The following is a 20,910-nucleotide window of genomic DNA, read 5'->3' on the forward strand; positions in this document are numbered from 1 at the left end:
CACTAGTGGCCAAAATTGTGGAAACCTTTTGGAAAAGGTGCATTTCCGAGGTTTGATGGCTCATAACACTACTTTCTTTTGGAGCAATACCATAAAATTATATATCAATGGAAAGATAAGTTAATGAAGAATGTAATGTAATATTTTTTATGAAAGATTATTTATTACAATAGCAGTCATAAAGAAGAAACGTAAAACACGTAGAAAAAATGAGCTATACAAAAATTCTCACCCTGTCAGTTAATACAATACAGTACAGTACAGTATTTACAGTAGTTGGGTAACCGTTAGCCTTCCCATGGTGTACATAAAAATCAGGGTCACAAGGTGGCACCAGGCACAGAGTCTTTAGTTTGGGTGTGGGCAGAGTGAAGGTTTGTTTCACTTTTACTTCCAGCGAGTCCCGGAGAATTGCAGGCAGGCGTCAGGGTTGTTGTGCGTTGCTGCTACGGCACCAAAGCGGAGGGCTACTCTCGAGGAAGACTCCAGCCGCTTTGCAGGGAACTGAAGGTGAGCTCAAAACACTTTCCAAGCCCTTTAAGCTATAGCAACAGCCACCCACCCTCCTTGAGTTTGTAGCGGGGCAGGGGAGAGGGAAATAGTGCAAGAGACATGTGGGTGCTGGGAGAGAGGGTCCCCACTGCAGATCTCTTGCTAGAAGCCCACAAAAACGCGCGCGCACCTGCAGCTGGCTTAGTTTAGTCTCAATCCTTGCTGCTTCTTCTTTCGTGATTCTGGTTTCCTCCTCCTCTCCCGTAATTCTGCTTCTTCCAACCATCTGCAAATGGGGGGGAAAGGCTGCAGCTTAGCGGTGAAGCACAGGCATTGCACGCAAACCGTATCAGATTTAAACCGCGGCATCATGGGAATGTCTTCTTTTCTGAAAAGCTGGAGGGTCAGTGCTGACAATACTGAGCTAGATGGAGCAATGGTTAGATGCTTGGTGTGATGTAGTTTCCAGAGTGATTAAGCCAGCATTACTGGCGAGGTTTCCAGAGTCCCACTTCCGTGTCCTGAGGACCAACATCCAGGCAACCCTAAAAAGGTTGTGGGCTGTTAAGAGGCCTTGATGCTGGCAGTTCCAAACCTTGCACAAACTGGTATCTTTTTTAAAAAACAGACTATCTTGAAACTGTGCCCAGTTTTTCTGTCATGCAAAGAAAATGTTACACTGTTTATTTCAATGACATATCAATATCTGATGCCAGTACAGTATTGTGTTGTTGGCCGCTGTTTGTATTGGGAGGCGATGGAGAGCACCTTTGTGGGTGAGGTCAAACAGTTGGAAGGTTGCAGATGATTTCTCTTTATGTTTTTGCACTTGTGTGAATTGCTGTTTTAGTGTGGTTGACACCAGGCAGGCATCTCCACTGCACTGTTTTGGCATCTGCTTAGTTTAAAACGTTTGTTTTGTTTTGTTTAGGAAAGTGTATCCAGACACATGGGCATTGGCATGCTTTAATCTCTTCTAATTTGAAGTTATCTATTTAATAGTTTGATTGTAGCAAAACCTCTGAGAGGTTTGAAAGAAATATTACCATGATCAATAAAATGCATGTTTTTAACTGCAATGCAGTTGGTCAGTTAGGTAAGTATTTTTATTTATTTACTTGATTTAGGAGAGGCAGCTGCCCCCCACCCCCTTGGCTATGGTCAGGGATGGGGAACCTGAGGCCTGGGAGCTACAGTAAATGTGGCCCTTCATGTGTCTCTTTCTGGACCTCAACACATTCCAAAGGTGACAAACCAATGAAGGGCAAGGCCATGTTTTCTTTCCCCGCTCCAAATTAACAAAATAGCAAAGGGAACCTTGTAAAGCTCAGTTGGTAATAATAATAATAATAATAATAATAATAATAATAATAATAATAATAATAATAATTACAGTCATACCTCGGTTTAAGTATGCCTCGGTTTGAGTATTTTCAGTTTAAGTACTCTGCGGGCCTGTCTGGAACGGATTAATCCACTTTCCATTACTTTCAATGGGAAAGTTCACTTCAGGTTAAGTACGCTTCAGGATAAGTACGGACTTCCAGAACCAATTACACTCATACCTCGGGTTAAGTACGCTTCAGGTTGAGTACACCGCGGACCCGCCTGGAACAGATTAGTCCACTTTACATTACTTTCAATGGGAAAGTTCGCTTCAGGTTAAGAACGCTTCAGGTTAAGTATAGACTTCCGGAACCAATTGTGTTTGTAAACCGAGGTACCACTGTATAATTTATTTATACCCCACGCATCTGGCTGGGTTTCCCCAGCCACTCTGGGCAGCTCCCAATCGAGTGTTAAAAACAATACAGCATTAAATATTAAAAACTTCCCTAAACAGGCTGCATTCAGATGTCTTTTAAAAATAGGATAGCTGCTTATTTCCTTGACATCTGATGGGAGGGCGTTCCACAGGGCGGGCACCACTACCAAGAAGGCCCTCTGTCTGGTTCCATGTAACCTCACTTCTCGCAACGAGGGAACCCGTATCCAGGCTGAACGATGGGGGTGGAGATGTTCCTTCAGGTATAGAGGACCAAGGCCATTTAGGGCTTTAAAGGTCAGCACCAACACTTTGAATTGTGCTTGGAAACGTACTGGGAGCCAATGCAGATCTCTCAGGACCGGTGTTACGGTATATGGTCCTGGCAGCCACTCCCAGTCACCAGTCTAGCTGCTGCATTCTGGATTAATTGCAGTTTCCAGGTCACCTTCAAAGGTGGCGCCATGCAGAGCGCATTGAAGTAGTCCAAGCGGGAGATAACTAAAGCATGCACCACTCTGGCAAGACAGTCTGCAGGCAGGTAGGGTCTCAGCCGGTGTACCAGATGCAGCTGGTAGACAGCTGTCCTGGACATAGAATTAACCTGCGCCTCCATGGACAGCTGTGTTAGGGTTAGGGTTAGGGTTAGGTTTGGGTTTGATCCCCATATTGGGCAAAAGATTCCTGCATTACAGGGGGTGGACTAGATGACCCCCGGGTCCCTTCCAACTCCCAGTTCAATGATTCTACCCTGTGATTCTATGAAAATGAAATGCCTCTCTGTTGTGTTCTTTCAGGTGAGACCTCCAGAACCATGGCTGAGTTGCTGGAAAACAGCAGAATGGCAGACGTCCTTAGCATTTTGCTGGAAACACCAGATAAGATCAAGCTTGACATCGCCATTTCAGGAGTAACGGGTGCTGGGAAATCTGCCCTGGTCAATGCCCTTCGAGGTCTTAGCGATGAGGAAGAAGGTGCTGCAGAAACTGGAGTATGTGAAACCACTATGAACGTAGTCCCTTACCAGCACCCTAAACTTCCCAGTGTAACAATATGGGATCTCCCAGGAATTGGCACACCTCAATTCACAGCTGATACGTACCTCCAGCAGGTAAACTTTGACCGCTATGACTTCTTCATTATTGTCAGCAGCCGCCATTTATGCCAGAATGATATTCTCCTGGCAAAAGCAATTGAGCAGCTGGGGAAAAAGTTTTACTTTGTGCGCACCAAGGTCGACTGGGATTTGGAAAGTGCCAGGAGACAACAGGCCCCCTTCTATGATGAGGAGGGTGTCCTGAGGAAAATCCGTAACGACTGTATGCAGAGACTCAGAGACGCAAAGTTCACCTCTCAGGGGGTTTTCCTCCTTTCCAGATACGACCTCAACAAGTACGATTTCCACCGTTTGGAGGAAACTCTAGAGAAGGACCTCCCTGTCCACAAACAACGGGCTTTTATTTTGGCCCTTCCAAGCATTTCCACGCATATCCTACCGAAGAAGAAAGCGGTTCTGAAGAAACACGCGTGGGAAGTAGCCACGGTGTCGTGTGGCGTCACCGCAACCCCAACGCCAGACATCCCTTTTGCTTGTGACACCTCCCTCCTCTTGCCGTCCATGTTAAATTACTATCAGGAGTTTGGTGTGGATGATGGGTCTCTTGCCAAACTCGCTAGGCTGGTCAAGCAACCTGAGGAGGAACTTAGAGCCGAGATGAAGAAGTCCCCTCTGTCTTCAGCATTGCCTTTGCATGTAGGCAGGTTACTGACCAACGCGCAGGTCGGGTTTTTCCGTGTTATGTTCTCACCTCTATTGCTGCTCCTTGGCTCCCCAGCAGCGGGAAGAATTGCTTTTATGTCGACGCTGAGAATGCTGGAAAGATTCATGGACGATTTGGAGGAAGATGCTGAAAGGGTTCTTAGCAAGGCAGTTGGGAGGAAAATCGCTTAGGCATGGAGGGTTTTCTTTTTTTCAGTATTCCCCCCCCCAATTATATTTTATCAATTTTCAACATTTTTAGCACATACAATCAAAACACAATTCCGTCTCTTCTCTTGCTTTTGTCTGCTTCCCACTCTGTTTTTCATGGAGTTGTTTCTCCCCTTCTGCTGCATCCTATCTTCTATCTATTAGATCATAATCATGATATTATAATCTAATTACTTCCATTGCTCATAGCTCAGATCCTGTTCACAAGTACATCATACTGTAATACTTCTTTAAGTAATCCAAAAAGGCAGCCATCCTTCCACAAAGCACTCATTATTAGGTTCTCTTAATCTTGCTGTTAATTTTGTCAGTGCTGCATAGTAAGTACATTTACATCTTACTTATCAGTTACAGGTAGGTAGCCGTGTTGGTCTGGGTCGAAGTAAAATAAAAAAATTCCTTCAGTAGCACCTTAAAGACCAACTAAGTTTTTATTTTGGTATGAGCTTTCGTGTGCATGCACACTACTTATCAGTATTAGCAAGAAATGGGAAGACAGAAGATTTACCTACGGTGGATGATTGGCAGTTGAAGCTGATAGAATTCATGGAACTGTCTGAGCTGACCGGGAGACTCCGTGACCAGGGGGAAGAATCGGTGGAAGAAGATTGGAAGAGGGGGGTTCTGGGGGGGGATGAGGGGGGGGGACAAGCCCAGCTATGAAGATGCACCGCCTTTGACTGCGCACTGTCCATGGGGATACCTGGTGGCAGGAGGGATCTCGGGGGGGGGGGGGTTGGAAGAAGGAGGAAAATATGTTATTTTATGTTTATGTGTCTAATTTTCTTTTTGTTCAGTTTATATGCAAAACCAATAAAAATTACTTTTTTTAAAAAAAAGAAGATTGGAAGAAATTTAAAGTTTATTAGAAAATAATTGTAAGATTAGCAGTGTTTAATAAAAGATTTGGAAGTATAAGGAGGTTGTAGAGGAGGATTAGTTGAGTTATTATTGTGTAGTAAGATTTAGTTGTGTTATTGTATTGAGTATCAAGAATTAATTAGAATAGAGTTGTATTTTAAGATAGTAATAAGAGATTTATTATGTTACCAAGTTAATGAGAGTTTTAATATGTTCAGATAATTATTTAAAAGATGGGAATTAAGATATGGAAGTAGATGGGAATTAAGATATGGAAGTACTACTGAAGCAGTATAATGAAACGCAGTAGGGAAGGATTGGAGGAAGTCATTAATGATAGATTCTATGATAGAAGATATTTCTGATATTTTTTTTAATGTAGCGTATGTATTGTGTTTGTTATTTTTGTGTGTGTCTTTCTTTGTTGTTTTTGGTTTGTTTTATATATATACAAATTATATATATATATATATATATATATATATATATATATATATATATATATATATATAAAATTATCTTACTTATCCATTCTTTGGTAGGAGCTTCATACTTCCATTTTTCATGCATAAAGAATCCTAGCTGCTGTTGTTACATACAGTACATAGACAACTTTAATATTTTCTTTGGGATTTCTACTCCTATAATCCCCAACAAACGCTTCAGGCTTTTTTTGGTATGCTCATTTTGGACATCTTTTTTTTATCTCATCATGTATTATTTCCCAAAATACCCTTGCTTTCTTGCAAGTTTACCACATATGAAAAAAATCCATCAATTCCAGCATAATTTGTTAGGTTTTGGGTACCATCTATACATCATTTTCATATAATTATCTTTTAACAAGCAGTAAATTTCATATCTACTTTCTACAGCTTTCCCCATGCACTCATTTCTACATTATGTCCCAGGTCTGTAGCCCATTGTATCATTGTTGATTTAACCATTTTGTCTTTCGTCTCCCCTTTTTTCAATATTATTTATTGTTGTTTTCCAACACCTCGGAACCTGATGTCCCATCCAGTACAGCTTTAACAAATTATTATCAACTCTCATTGCTTTGTTCCAGGAAACTCCTCTATGGGATACTATTCGTTCCCTTACAGTGCTAGCAAATGGCAACAAGAAGCGAGATGCAAATATTTGTCAGTTATGCTATCTACAAAACGGTGCAAATCTTTGGGGCTGGTCTTTCATTTTCTGGTGTCTTTGTTAAATGTAATAAAGTTCCACCATTCTCCAGCAAATTTGTCCTTGTGTAGCTCTGGGTTTTGTGTTAATTTCTCTGTGGGTGCTGTTTACCACACACTCTCATATCAGGATAATACAGGTTCCCTTAGTGTCATACTTGCTGCTGCCAACAAAAATCCAGTTAAGTGTTTATCTACCAGGTCTTTGTTGTTATTCATATACAGATTCAGTAAAGCTAGCTCTGGAGTGCTGGTGATAGGCTGATGGGTCATTTTATCTATATCACCATCACCTGGTCTCAAAACATTGTCCCCTTGGGGTATATCCATAGATGTGCCAGTAATGACCCCTTTCTCTGCAGCCAAGCCAGCACAATGGTGAGCTATGTTGCAAATGTTAGTGAGGTAAGATGCCATTTTTGCACCATTTCCAGTTTCATACCTTTAATGTGGTATTTCATATATTTAATGCCGTTCCATATCTTTAATAATGGTATTCATGTTCAATTCCAGTTCCTTAATCTGTTTCCCACATACATTTCAATCCCCCAGATTTGTCCATAGCCATCCATTTATAAATTTGGGGGACAATGCCCCCCTTCCCTTATCAGGGACCCTGGTTATCGGATGTTTCTTTCCAACAAGTGTATAAACTGCACACTCTCTTTTAGTGAATTCGGTGTTTAAAGAAGCTGGCAGATTTTTCACTTGATGTCGCAGTTAGATCTTTCCACTTTTAATGCACAAGAGTTTAATGTTTCATCTAGCAGATGGGGGCAACTGCTGATTTCTTTCTATACGTGTTGTATTTAGGGTGAATTTGCTCTAGGTAGTAACGTGGAACTAAATAGATGCTAATCAAAGTTTTCCAAGTGATTCCTGGGGTGTGCCAGGGTAAAGAGAAAGCTGTGATTCTTCAAAGGCCCCCCTCCAGGGCATTATAATAACTTTACAGCACTTTTTTAAAAAAATACATAAGATGGTAATGGGCCAACCTACCTCACAGGGTTGTTGTGGGGATTAAATGAGGAGGGGGAGAACCACATATGCCACCTTGAGCTCCTTGGAGAAAAAAGGTGGTCTATAAATGAAATAAATGGATGGATAGAGCATATAGTGCGGATTAGGTAACATACATGGTCATGGGTTGTGATGGGACCTGTTGTGATAATATTGGTAGGCTACTGTCACTTGAATGTGAAAAGAACCTTAGAGGCTCCCTTCCTATCATGCACTTCTTGCACCTCCGTCTCTTTTTAGTAGCGTATTAATATTTATTAAATTTGTATGCCGCCATTCGAAGATCCCAGGGAGGTTCCCAATATACGCCCAGTAGAATCACCCCAGGCCCATTCCCCTCCCTCCATACAATGGTGGGGCTTCAAGGATGCCTTTTATGGGCCTGTACACCAGGGCTGGCCCACCCATGAGGCAACGTGCAGCAACCGCCTCGGGCGGCAGGATCCACGGGGGCAGAAGATCCCGAAGCAGATCTTGTTCCCCTCTTGTTCCTGATCTTCACTAGCTCCTCCTCTGGCAGGGCGGAGGGCAGCATTTTTGTAGTTTGCCTCAGGTGCCAAAATGCCTTGGGCCAGCCCTGGTCAGGACAGTTCAGGCCCATCTCCCAGAATCCTTTGGGGGAAGAAGCCATAACTGTTTAAACTGGTATTCTAGATCTCTAAATGCGGGGCGTCGACGTGGCCTCAGGGGCTGCCTGCCACAGAGAATTCATTCATTCGTTCTCAATATTAATTTCATAATGGCATACACCGCTCTGCTGTAAAAGATCTCAAAGCGGTTTGCGAAAAGAAGGCCCTCCCGTGTGGCCACCATTGCCACCACTGAGCTTTTCAGGGTGGTGGGACAAGCAGTAGGGATTGTTCCCCCTTGCTAAGGGGTTCTATAGGGAAGGAGGAGGCCTTTCAGGTATTTGGGGCCTGAGCTGATTAGGACTTTAAGCGCAGGAGCACCTTGAAATGGGCCCAGAAACAGACTGGCAAGCAGCGCAGATGTTTTAAAATGAGCCTCGCAAAGTCTAATGGGGAGACTTCATTAGACCCATGGGCCAGAAGTCCCCCTGCCTTGCTGTAGGAGACTGCTTTAACTTGTTCCTATTCTTGGGGCAAAGATAGATAAATTCCTATCTCCAGTCCATCTTGTCTTGCACATTTCTGTATTTCCCCCTCTAAGCTTGCATTTCTGACTGCAATTAAAACAACAGCTAGCCCAACCTAGATGTGCTTGAAAATACAGTACATAACGTACATTTGCTATGAAGGTAGTCCAAGGACTTTCTTGAAATGTCCATACTCTCCAAGTGTCCCTATTTTCCAGGGACGTCTTGGATTTAGAGAAGCCGTCCCTGTTTCTGATTAATGTCCCACTTTTCTTTAGGGTGTCCTTATTTTCACTGATGAAATGTTGGAGGGTATGGAGTTATCCAACTGTGCCCCCCCCCAGCTGTCTGATGGCAAACCTGTATAGGAAAGGTTTTTTTTTAATGTTTAATGTTTTATTATGCTTTTATATATGTTGGAAGCTGCCCAGAGTGGCTGGGGCAGCCCAGTAAGATATGTGGGATATAATAGTAAAATTATCATTCATTGGAGAGATGTTGAGGGTATGGAAACGTCCCTATTTTGTTTTTTAAGAACTAGTGATGGAGGAGAACTTTGCTTTTTAAAAAGCAAACAAACTTAATTTACACCTCTCTCACTAATACCTCAGTCAGAATGTATACTTCAGTTGAGTTTTGTGACAGTTTTTAGCTCGGAAAATGCACCAAAATGCGTATTTCCTGATATGATAGGTTCAGAATTGCAAATATTGAGATAAAATACACATTTAATTGCAAATTTTCATATATCTATATTTTAAAAACCCAACAGCAAGTCATACATTAATGGGATTGAAAATGGACTTCTGAATGCACACTTGATATGGGTCACATTGAAAATCAGTTAGAAAAGCCAGCTCTTGATTCTATAGCTCTTGCTGCCCATGTTCAAAGTGCCCCTGAGTGCAGCAGGCTGTGATTCTGTGATCTGCCATCTCAGGAATTTCATATGGAAATATAAAAAGATATGTCTTTTCCATGAACATTTGTGCTGTCATACTCTGCCAAATGTTCTAGTTCATTAAATATAATATAATATAATATAATATAATATAATATAATATAATATAATATAATATAATATAAACATCATTATCATTGCATTATTAGTATTTATTACCCACACTACACAAAAACATCTCTGGATAGATTATAGCATGTGGGAAGGGAGTCTGACATTCATGGAGCCATCACTGAGAAGACCCTCAACTGAGTTATTGCCCTCCAAATGTTTAAGGTGGATCCTTCGCTGATCTTATTCTTCAGGCTGGCTTATAGGAAGGGAAGTGCTCATTCAGATATTTGGGGTCCAGGTCCAGAATGGGATAAGGGTTAGGAGTTTCCACATTTTACACACACACACACACACACACACACACACACACACACACACACACACACTGTACACATTCCACCAAGTGAGAATTGTATCACCCCTCTGCTTCTGAAGATTACTAGCAAGTCAATTATGCCTTATCAAGTGTTTGCATTTGCATGCACACTGCGGGAAGTTGCCATTTGACACACAGACATTTCCCTCTGCATACTCTTGCAGGCTCTTGGTGCCAGAAAATTGCTTCATTGTAGAGAGTTTCTCCACTGCTTGTCCCCTGTAGCTGTCCTACCAGGATGCAGACTCTCCTGGCATCTTTCCTCTTCTTTGTACTTCTGACAAAGGGTAAGAAGTAGCTGGGAGCAAGTTGGAGATGGGCATGCAAGACTGATAATATGCTGAGTGTTTGTTGTCGCAGAGTTGGAAGGAAAGAATTTAAAGTCTCCTGAGTAGAGGCTCTTTAGAGCCCGTGTTTCCAAAAAATCTTGAAAGAAGGGTCACAGCTTGGTGGCAGAGCACGTGCTTTGCATGCAGAATGTCTCAGAGTCAGTCCCTGGCATCCTCAAATATATCTGGGGGTGAACCCATCCTGAGAGGGCTGCTGTCAGTCAGTGTAAACTGCTGAGCTAGAGAGGCCAAAGGTCTGGCTTCAGTGATCTGGCCTGACCCTGCTTCTAATTCCTGGCTCCAGCACAGATTCCATTCTTGGAATCATTGAGGTAGCTTCCTGGCGAGGCCCTCTAAATATGGGTCATTAAGGTAACAAAAGAAGTGGCTCTGTGCCAGATTAAACAAATGGGTGGCTGCATCTCCCTCAACTCACTGGTAGTTAGAAACACAAAGGCCAGACTTGAGATTTGAGTTATGTGAGCTAGTGGCTGGAAGCAAAGCTGAAGGCTGGGAAGCCAGCAATACTCTGCTTGAATCCAAGGCTGCAGCTATGGGAGAAGCAAGATCCTTTTGGGGTGCTAATGCTGCAAACCCCTCCATTGCAGGCTCTGATTGTATATATGTGTAAATAAAGCATATACGGTGGTACCTTGGTCATCGAACAATCCGTTCTGGGAGTCCGTTCAACTCCTGGAACTGTTTGAAAACCAAGGTGTGGCTTCCGATTGGCTGCAGGAGCTTCCTGCACTCAGTTGGAAGCTGCGTAAGCCGCGTTGTGCGTTTGGCTTCCCAAAAATGTTCACAAACTTCCAGGTGTGCGGCGTTCGGGAGCCGATTTGTTTGACAACCAAGGTACCATTGCATCATAAAGGCACCACAATCCCCGCTGTCTTCCTTCCTCCAGGTAATTCTTTGGAGTGTGAAACTTGTACTGATGTTGGCAACATCTGCAACGGCAGGAGAAAGACCTGCGCTGAGGGCCAAGATACTTGCATTGTTGTGTTTACTGACACTATTATAGGTAAGTGTAAAGGGACACACACACACAATTAAACCCACCAAACCAGGAAAGGACTACACCAGTGTTTCTCAACCAGTGTGCCTCCAGTACACACACAAAGAAAGGAAAACACTATTGGGGTGGAACGATAGAAAAAGGTTTCTTTCAAGCTTAAGCAAGAAAGAGGCACAGAGAGTTAACACTCCAAGATTCTGCGCACCATGCAAATGCAAGAAGCTCATTTTTATCTGCAAAGTTTCACGCGAACACTACATGTTATGAATATGCATAAACCATAAAGAATATGAACAGCTCTTCTTAGCCTCCCTGGAGCAAATTCAGGAATCCCATGATGCGTCAATAGCTAGACTACTAAATACGTAGAAGGAATTACATCTCCCTCCTAGGCTCTCCTGCTCCTCTGGAATTCAACCTTGCCACTTATACTACAAAGCCTATATCCAATGAAGAATAGGCATGAAGTCTTTTTTGTCCCCAGGGGAAATGGGCTCTCCAGTACCCCCAACAAGACCCAGGACACATCAAGCCGAAATAGCTGTGCCGATGGTGGAGAACAGCTCAATCCTTATGGATAAACTGGGATCCCTGGAGGTTATTCAGGCAGAAGAATGAAAGACGGGCATGGAGAGTGGGCACCTTGATGGAAAAATCAATCAAACCAAACTACTACAGTGGTGCCTCGCTTAACGAATGCCCTGCTTAATGAAATTTCTGCTTAACGAAAGGATTTTTCGAGCGGAGCTTGCCTCGCTAGACGAATGCGTTTTACGAAAAATTCGTCTAGCGAATCACGGTTTCCCATAGGAATGCATTGAAATTCAATTAATGCGTTCCTATGGGCAAAAAAAAATTCAATGCATTCCTATGGGATTCGCTAGACGATTTTTTTCGCCATAAGAAAAGACCCGTGGAACGAATTAATTTCGTCTAGCGAGGCACCACTGTATCTAGTATAAGTGACCTCATTACTCCACCACATCACACAGTTAATATACCAGAACATACCCATCCAAAGAATGACCGTTTTTTTAGATCTAGACGGAGCTAAAACTCCTAAAACCCAAGAACCAGCCAATGTCATAGACAACCCTTCCGGGCCACTATTACCGGCAAAATTACGGATAGTACAGAAAGGATGGTACAGAAATCCACCCTTATCGGTCCTGTGTTGGAATATAGCAGGGTGGCAGAAGAAAAAATCTGATCCAGAATTCCAGGCGTATATTAATTTGTTTCATATTATTCTATTCCAAGAAAACTGGGAGGTTGGAAATATTATAAATGGATTTAAACTAATAACACTTCCTGCTTGCCCCTCTAGGAGGGGACGCCGACCTAAAGGTGGTCTTGTACTAGGTATTTCTCTTAATTTACAGACCAAACTTACATTACTGCAGACATCTCCCCCTTATGTTTTCTCTGGTTTGATATCTGCCGATAAAGTTTCATTGTTAATCTCAAATGTATACTTACCACCAGGAGGCTCCTCTTCCGAACTTAGATCTAGATGGGAAATACTTGACGACCATCTAACATTATGTCATGCTAAGCATCCCAATGCCCAGGTTTTAATAGGAGGGGATTTTAATGCCTGAATAGCAGCCAACTGGGAAGCTTTGACTAAATCCAAGTGGTCTTGGTATTTATGATCTGGAATCCATCACTGGGCGAATCTCTAAAGATACTAAAGTGAATGAGGCGGGTGTTCTTTTCTTCCAGCTGGCTATACATTTAAACTTAGTCTCCTTGAATGGTAGTTGCCCCCCAGATGTACCGGGGGAATTAACCCATCTAGGCACAAAATCAAATAGTGTATTAGATTACCTCCTGATTTCGAGGGACTTGCTGCCGAACATATTTTCCTTCAAGGTCGACAATATGCCAACCAGTGACTATCTCCCCTTAGTATCTGCACTCTCCCTAGACTGGCAACGTCACCCAGTCACCCATTTTGGATAGAATCTAACACAGTGGCTACAGTGAGAGGTTTAAACTGGTCCAAGGTACAAAATCGTCTGTACTCTGACTTTTACGGTATCAAAAAGGGATTCGTGTCCAGTTAACTGATACAACCTGCGAATCACACGACCCCATTATGATACTGGATGTATTTAATCAATTTACTGCAGAACTTACTGCCTTCTTCACGTCGTCTCTCCAGGCGGCTAAGCGCACCCAGCACAATGCCTGGGCCCCTTGGTACGATTCCCAATGTAAACAGGCCAGAGTGCTCTTGCCCTCAATTTATAACGATTATAAGGCTTCAGGAGCTACCAACCTCCCAATTACATACTTCCAAGCCAAAACTGCTTATAAGCAGGCCCAGTTAAAGGCTAAACGCAGCTGGCAAAAAAAAAATCGCTGGCAGGCCTTAATTAAAGCACCTAAATCTCACAATCCGCGTGAATTCTGGTCAGTAATCAACAGAAGAACAAGGCAATACCCCCCAGTTTCTTCTCGCAAGCAGATCCTCCATCTGCACCTGCTTCTCCATGTACCTAAGTGGCCTCCTATGGACCCAGAGTTAATAAAAGACTTGATCAGCCAACTGAAAGCGGGTAAAGCACCTGGGCCTGACCTGGTTCCAGCTGAGGCCATTAGGTCACATCCTGAGTGGTGGGCTGAAATCCTGGCCAAAGTATTTGATGCCATAAACACCACTGGTCTCATTCCTAGGGCCTGGAAGGAGGCTATTATTATTCCAATCCATAAAAAAAAGGACCTACCTCTGACCTGGGGAATTACCGCAGTATTAGCTTACTATCAACCTTAGGGAAAATTTATGCCCGTTTTTTGTTGTTGTCCAAATTAGCCCAGTGGACGGAAGAGCATAGCTGCCAAGTTTTCCCTTTTCTCGCGAGGAAGCCTATTCAGCATAAGGGAAAATCTCTTTAAAAAAGGGATAACTTGGCAGCTATGCGGAAGAGTCAAACTTAATTGGGCATGAACAGGTGGGTTTTAGGTCTAATCGCTTCACAACTGATCACACCGTAATTCTGTACCATCTTGCACTGAAATACTCGGCCCCTAGGCGGGGCCATTTATGTGCAGCCTTCATTGATTTGAAGGCAGCTTTTGATAGTATTCCCAGGAACAATCTATGGGTGAGGTATATACGTGGGGTATAGATAGAAGACAGCTATGGCTCATGATTCAATTACATGGTTGATCAGCTGCCAGAGTGAGATTAACTCCTTCAGGTGAACTCACGAACAGCGTGCCTATAAATAGGGGAGTCCGTCAAGGCTGTATACTGGCACCCCTTCTCTTTAACCTGTATATAAGCGATATGAGAAAGCCCCTAGCTGATTCATCTGCTAATATCCATGCCCCCCCCCCCCGCCTTGTGGATTATAGATGCCCGCTGCGCCTGTATGCAGATGATGCAGTGATTCTTGCCTACTCACGAGTTGCTCTAAATAGAGCACTGAAGATTTTTGTGTCCTATTGTCAATCCAGTCATCTAGCCATTAACCACTCCAAAACTAAAATAATGATCTTTTCCAGAAGCCGGAAACAATATACTTGGAAGCTTGATGGAGAGGCAGTGGAACAAGTTACTCAGTTCCAATACCTAGGCATACTCTTTCAACAAAATATGAGGTGGACAGCACAGATACAATACCTTCTTAACAAGGCAAAAGCTTTGTCTTATGCACTACTCCAATTCTATTTTATGGATAGTGCCCTACATGTGCCCTCGGCGTTGAAGGTGTATAAATCGAGAGTTGTTGCCACGGTTGGTTATGATGTGCCACTTTGGGCTGCCTTGGCAAATGTCTCAGCTCTTGAGTCTCTCCAAAATCAATTATTCCGTCACCTCTTGAAAGTTCCCACTTGTGTGAGTAATGTGTGAGTAATCCTTGGAGACACTCCTGTGGAAGCATGTTTTTAGCTATTGGTTAACACTTTGGCACAGATTACCTAATTATTATCTAGCCCAATCCTTATGGCGCGATGAGTTTACTGGCCCTTGGGCTAGTAAGATCCACGCCAAACTCTCGCTTTTTGGAATTTCGCCTTTAGAAATTCTGAAGTACGATCTTACTACAGCAAAAAAAGTTTATTACCCAAAGATTGGACGATGTAGAGATGCAACGCAATCTTATGCTTGGTGGGGGGGACATGTTCTCTGCAACATTTGGGCGTTAATCCTTCATTTCATGTGCCAGCTTGCTTATCATCCCTTCCCATTTCCACACATCGTTTTGCTTTTATTTAGGCACGTTTTAATGTCTTCCCCTCAAATGCCCTCCTTCACAGATTTTCTAAGGGCCAAGTTTCGGTTTTATGTGCCTGTGATAACTCTTCGATTGAAACCCTGCAGCACATAGTGTTTATATGTCCTTTATATTGTGCTGTCCGTAAGAATTTATTGCTCCCACTAATTCAAAAACTCCATGGGCATCTGGAAGATTCTCACCTTGCTTTTTTATTGCAAGACACAAATCTGTTTGTAACTCTACAAATGGCAAAAATTTTAACTTCTGTTTTGACATATAAAGAGACAGAATGGATTGTTATATACAACTTGAAATTCTTTTATTATATCCTTATCTAATTCTGTATATCCTTTAAGCTATTTTACCTTTTAATTGTAAATCAAATCGTGCACGGTTCTGTTTTTATTTTATTATGTCTATGAGCTTAAAGCTGAAATAAAGTGATTTGGATTTGAATATGTATAAGTTACTTGAGGGATCATCTCACACGTGTCCATGGTTTCTGTACATGGTTACAGAAACATGCTCCTACCTTCATTAAACAATGCCATGGCAGCGGGGAACTTTTCATCAAAGTTGCGTTCTCATATCTTCCAACTTTTCTCAGATGAAAATAGGGATGTCCTAAGGAAATGCAGGACATTCCGGGATCAAATCAGAAACCTGGACGGCTTCTGTAAATCCGGGACTGTCCCTGGGAAATAGGGACACTTGGAGGGTCTTGCATTCTTTAGCTAATTCTACTATCCCATATAAATGTTGCATTCTCTACTGCCTGCCTTATCAAGCTGTCTGGAATCACTTGAGTCCCTATTCCTCTTCTTTGTCCCAAGGCCCGTAGCTCCGACAACAGATAGAAAAGCCTTGCGGCTTCCAGGGAGCCGAGAGGGGAGGTTAGGCTTGCAAAGAAGAGAAAAATATAAGTTATTCACAAGGGGGAGAGCAGGGAGAGGAGAAAAATCTCAGTTTTTAAAAACAGAGAAGAGAAGGCCCTTTGTACCTTGCCCCTGTTCACATCAAGCACTCTTAATATTGTGTGAAATAAGGTGGATGCTTTCATTGTGAATGAATGAACCTCTTTCTCTTCCCTTCTTCTGCAGATGGCAAGCTGCTTCAGACTATAGTGAAAAGCTGTGCGTTCTCTGACAAGTGCCATTATCCCCCAAAGCACATGACTATAGGGAAAGGGAAAAGCATAAGGAGCACTCTGCACTGTTGCACTGGCAATGCCTGTGCATTGATAGCCCCTCCACACTGTAAGTGCATATATTTTCTCTTCCCCCTGTCCAGCCACCACTATTTCCTGTTCGTAGAATCATGGAGTCGGAAGGGACCCAAGGGTCATCTAGTCCAACCCCCTGCACTCCAGGAATCTCAGCTAAAGCATCTATGACAGATGGCCATAGCCTGCAGGCTGGTGCTTTCTGCAACACTGCATTCCGAAGGTTGCATCACATTGAGAGCCAGTGTGGCGCAGTGGTTAGAGTGCTGGGCCTCAGTCAGCAGAGCACAAGACTTTTAATCTCAGGGTTGTGGGTTCAAGCCCCACATTGGGCAAAAGATTCCTGCGTTGCAGGGGGTTGGACAACCTGATCCTTGTGGTCCCTTCCAACTCGATGAGTCTATCACCTTGGAGACCAAGGTTCAAATCCTTGCTCAGCCATGAAGCTCACTGGGTGCCCTTAGGCCAGTCACCATCTCCCAGCCTAGCCTACTTCACAGGGTTGTTGTGAGGGTTAAATGAAGAGTGGGTGAACCACGCCACCTTGTGCTCGCAGGTGTGGTATAGAAATGTAAGTGTTGTTGTTGTTGTTGTTGTTGTTAATTTCATTGCACTTGTTGCTGGATTCATAAATTGATGACCATCATAAACCTGAGTAGGATTTATTCTCAGTGACTTAAGTTCTGGGGTGGTGTGTGTGTGTGCGCGTGCGTGCGTGCGTGCGTGCAAATTGGTTGTTTCTGCTGTAGCATCTCTGTTGCTTTCTTCTCCAATCCTTCGGACTGAGAATCTTCTCCACTACCCCACCCCATCCCCACTTTCAGCGCAACCAATAAATCTGAAAGCCAATGGAAAACAGTGTCCTTCCTGCTACTCTTGGTCTGGCGCATGCCATGCAGATATGGTGAACTGTACTGGAAAGGAGAAGTTCTGCTTTGATGTGCTCTCACGCTCAAAAGCTGGTAAGATGCAGTGTGCCTTTTCAGCCCCAAACCCTCATGCATTTTGTAGCTGGACTGGTTTGGGATTGGCGTGGCGCATGGAACAAATGGGTGTTGTTGCCTTTCAGAAAATAAGAGGATGCTTTTACCAGAAAAGGGAGGTGGTCACTTGGGGAAAGGGTCATGGCTCAGTGCATGAACATTTACTTTGCATGGCAAAGATCCTGGGTCCAATCCAAAGAATCACAGGCTAGTTTGGAGGGACTGTTATCAGAAACTACAATTCCTTTCTAATCTGTGGGATATGATCCATGAGAGGCAGTCGAGTACAGTGGTACCTCTACTTACGAATTTAATGTGTTCCGAATGCACATTCGTAAGTCAAAAAAAATTATTGTAAGTCGAATCCCATAGGAATGCATTGGGAGAAATAATTCGTAAGTCGAAGCAACCCTATCTAAAAATTCATAAGTAGAAAAAATCCTATCTAAACCGCATCCAAGATGGCGGACGGAGCTTTGTTCATAAGTAGAAACAGTTATTCGCAAGTAGAGGTACCACTGTACAACATTCCTTGTAATGCTAGAGGAGACATGTGAGGGAATGTTTGGTCCAGCCAGCTGAAACTTCCTGTTGCTCCTGGCTGGAGTATCCTTCCTTTTACATGTGACTAGAAGTGGGCATAACCTAACCTGTCCAGGTAACAAAAGGACGAGTCACGCAGCACACCTCCCTCTTTTTGACTTCCTTCTTCTTTTGAGCAGCTTCTAGCTAGGACTGCTCTGCTAGCTCTCAGCTAGCAGAAGCGCTGGGATTATTCCCCTATATGGAGTAGACCCACATGTACATATTTGTAACTAAGTCTACCTTCAGGTATCCAACTGTGAACTGATGTGAGTAAACATCTTTAATTGACTTTGAATAAGATTGTCATGTCTTTATTCTTTTAAGAGGGATTCAAGGGAATTTACCAGGAACGTACAATTCAATCTGAGACAGATTGAATTGTATAATAGTGAGAGGCTCACACAAGCCTGCAACCAGCTATCTGCTGTGCATATAAAAAGGGGCAATGTAACTCTGCTACATAAAGGAACTTGCTAGCGCAAGTTGGGAAGGATATTAATAAACAATATATCCTCTCCTGCCACCCTGAACATTCCCACATAATCAGCCCATCTCATCTTCTGTTTCCAGATGGAGAAGTCAAAGACATAATTATGAAGGGCTGCACTATCAAGTCTACCTGTGTCACAATGAACAGAGGCATACCTCCCATTTTGGAAGAAAAAGATACTACCATCGTAAATGCCAGGTGTACCCCAGATCCTTCTAGGGGATCTCAATCCTCTGGGCTCTACCTGCCAATCTTCTCTGGGCTCCTGTTCCTGAAGATCCCCTGGTAAAAGGCACCTGTGGGAAACTTGCACCATCTCTGCATTCATTCCCTGCTCTGCTTACCACTTTTTCTTAACACAGCTTAGCCTTCCAGATATGGGCCTCTCCACACATCTGTTTGTCCTGCCACTTGCTCCCAGGGAAACCCAATATTCAGCACTGAATCAGAAGAAATGGGGTTTTCCCGTGGATTGCTGTTTGTTCCAATTTAGCAACGAAGAGTGGGTTTTCCACAGGAACGCAGCAGTGCAAAGGTGAAACCGCTCAGACCTATGCCTAGAAAGTGTGGGGCAAGCAGAAAACCCATGCTTTCCAGGCAAGCAGAAAACCCACTACGTCCTATGCTTTCCAGGCAAGTGTGAATGGGCCCAGTTTCCTTGCTTTCCTCAATGAAAATAGCAACCAGGAATAAAGCAAATAAAACATGAATGCATGCTTCATCTTTGTTTGGTTTTTTTAACTGACTCTCTGCATTCATTTATGCCTCTCTTTTGTTCATTCACCACTTTCTCTGAAGGCAGTTTGGCTCTCTAGATGGATAAACACAGTGTTTTTTGGATACACACCCACCCACACCAATTTATATATATAATTGAGTTGCCAGTATTCATATCTTGATAAAAATGTCAGCATACCGTGAGTACTTATCAGAAATAAATCCAAATGAGTGTGTGTGTGTGTTTATATGCCCCCCTTACATGTTATAAAACAGCTGCACTGGTTACCAGTTTATTTCTGAACCGCTCTCACATTATACAGCTTTGGGTGAATGCTGAAGACGCACCTCTTTCCCTTGGCTTAGGCCAGTGTTTCTCAACCTTTTTTGGGCCACGGCACACTTGTTCCGTGAAAAAAATCACGAGGCACACCACCTCCATAAGACATACCTCCATGCCCTGTAGAGCGAGACCACCGAGCGCCCCAGCCAGCCAGAGGGGCCTGGAACCGGCTGCTGTTGCTCTCTGCTGTAGAAACAGGGAGCGCACGGAGCGCCCTGCAGCGCCTGGCCTCTTCTTTTGGGGGGGGGGCTGCCCGAGGCCTGCCGCCTCGGTGCCTGGAACCGGCGGCTGCAGAGCGGAGCGCTCTGAAACGGCGAGCGCTCGGAGCGCCCTGCAGCGCCTGGCCTCTTTTCTTTTCTTTTTTGCTGCCCAAGGCCGGCGGCTGCAGAGCGGAGCGCTCCGAAGCGCCGAGCACTCGGAGCGCCCTGCAGCGCCTGGCCTCTTCTTCTTTTTTTGGGGGGGGGGGCTGCCCAAGGCCGGCGGCTGCAGAGCGGAGCGCTCCAAAGTGCCGAGCGCTCGGAGTGCCCTGCAGCGCCTGGCCTCTTCTCTCTCTCTCTCTCTTTTTTTTTGGCTGCCCAAGGCCGGCGGCACGTGACAAGGCAGCAAGTCGCCCTTCTCGCTGCGGCATGTCGCGGCACACCAGCCAGCCTCTCGCGGCACACTAGTGTACCGCGGAACAGCGGTTGAGAAACGCTGGCTTAGGCACTTGAAATGTATTTTTTAAGGACCAATCTTATTTCTGTGATGGCAAGTACACACACACACACACACAACGACCCACCCACACCTATTTTTAATATTATGTCCTATTATGTTTTAATATTAATGTTCTGTTTTAATTGCTTTCATCTGCCCAGCAACCCTAGTGTGAAGGGCGGATAATAAAGTGCACCAATAATAACTACGACAATAATAATATCCTACGAAGACATCTTCTCTCAGCTAAAATTGTCTGTATATCCTACCCCCAATCCTGATGACTTATTTCAGGTCATTTGCATTCACTTATTTACACTGTTGAATTTATCTTAATGTGGCCAACGTTTTCAAATGTGCACACTTTTCACCCATATATTCATTAAACATTTTTCAATCTTCTTTAAATGCATATTCTTCTTGTTATCTTATTTTGTAAGTTAAATCTGCCAGCTGCATGTATTCCATTGAGATTCTTATTTAGTTGGGACCT

General features: G+C 43.6%; 2 protein-coding genes across 2 annotated transcripts; both read left to right on the forward strand.

Moving 5' to 3' along the window:
- Window positions 1-340: 340 nt before the first annotated feature.
- LOC118087814 (interferon-inducible GTPase 5-like) lies at window positions 341-6,355 on the forward strand. Its single transcript, XM_035120825.3, has 2 exons — window positions 341-510; window positions 3,055-6,355. Exon 2 carries the CDS (start codon window positions 3,072-3,074, stop codon window positions 4,206-4,208), a length of 1,137 nt encoding a protein of 378 aa, XP_034976716.3. The 5' UTR covers window positions 341-510; window positions 3,055-3,071; the 3' UTR covers window positions 4,209-6,355.
- Window positions 6,356-10,043: 3,688 nt separating this feature from the next.
- LOC148685433 (phospholipase A2 inhibitor NAI-like) lies at window positions 10,044-19,374 on the forward strand. Its single transcript, XM_088671335.1, has 5 exons — window positions 10,044-10,092; window positions 11,042-11,158; window positions 16,482-16,637; window positions 17,353-17,565; window positions 18,742-19,374. The coding sequence occupies exons 1-5, from the start codon at window positions 10,044-10,046 to the stop codon at window positions 18,948-18,950; spliced, it is 744 nt and encodes a 247-aa protein (XP_088527461.1). The 3' UTR covers window positions 18,951-19,374.
- The last annotated feature ends 1,536 nt before the right edge of the window (window positions 19,375-20,910 follow it).

Source organism: Zootoca vivipara, chromosome 6, assembly GCF_965207765.1.
Source record: "Zootoca vivipara chromosome 6, rZooViv2.hap1.1, whole genome shotgun sequence".
NCBI classification, from domain to species: domain Eukaryota; kingdom Metazoa; phylum Chordata; class Lepidosauria; order Squamata; family Lacertidae; genus Zootoca; species Zootoca vivipara.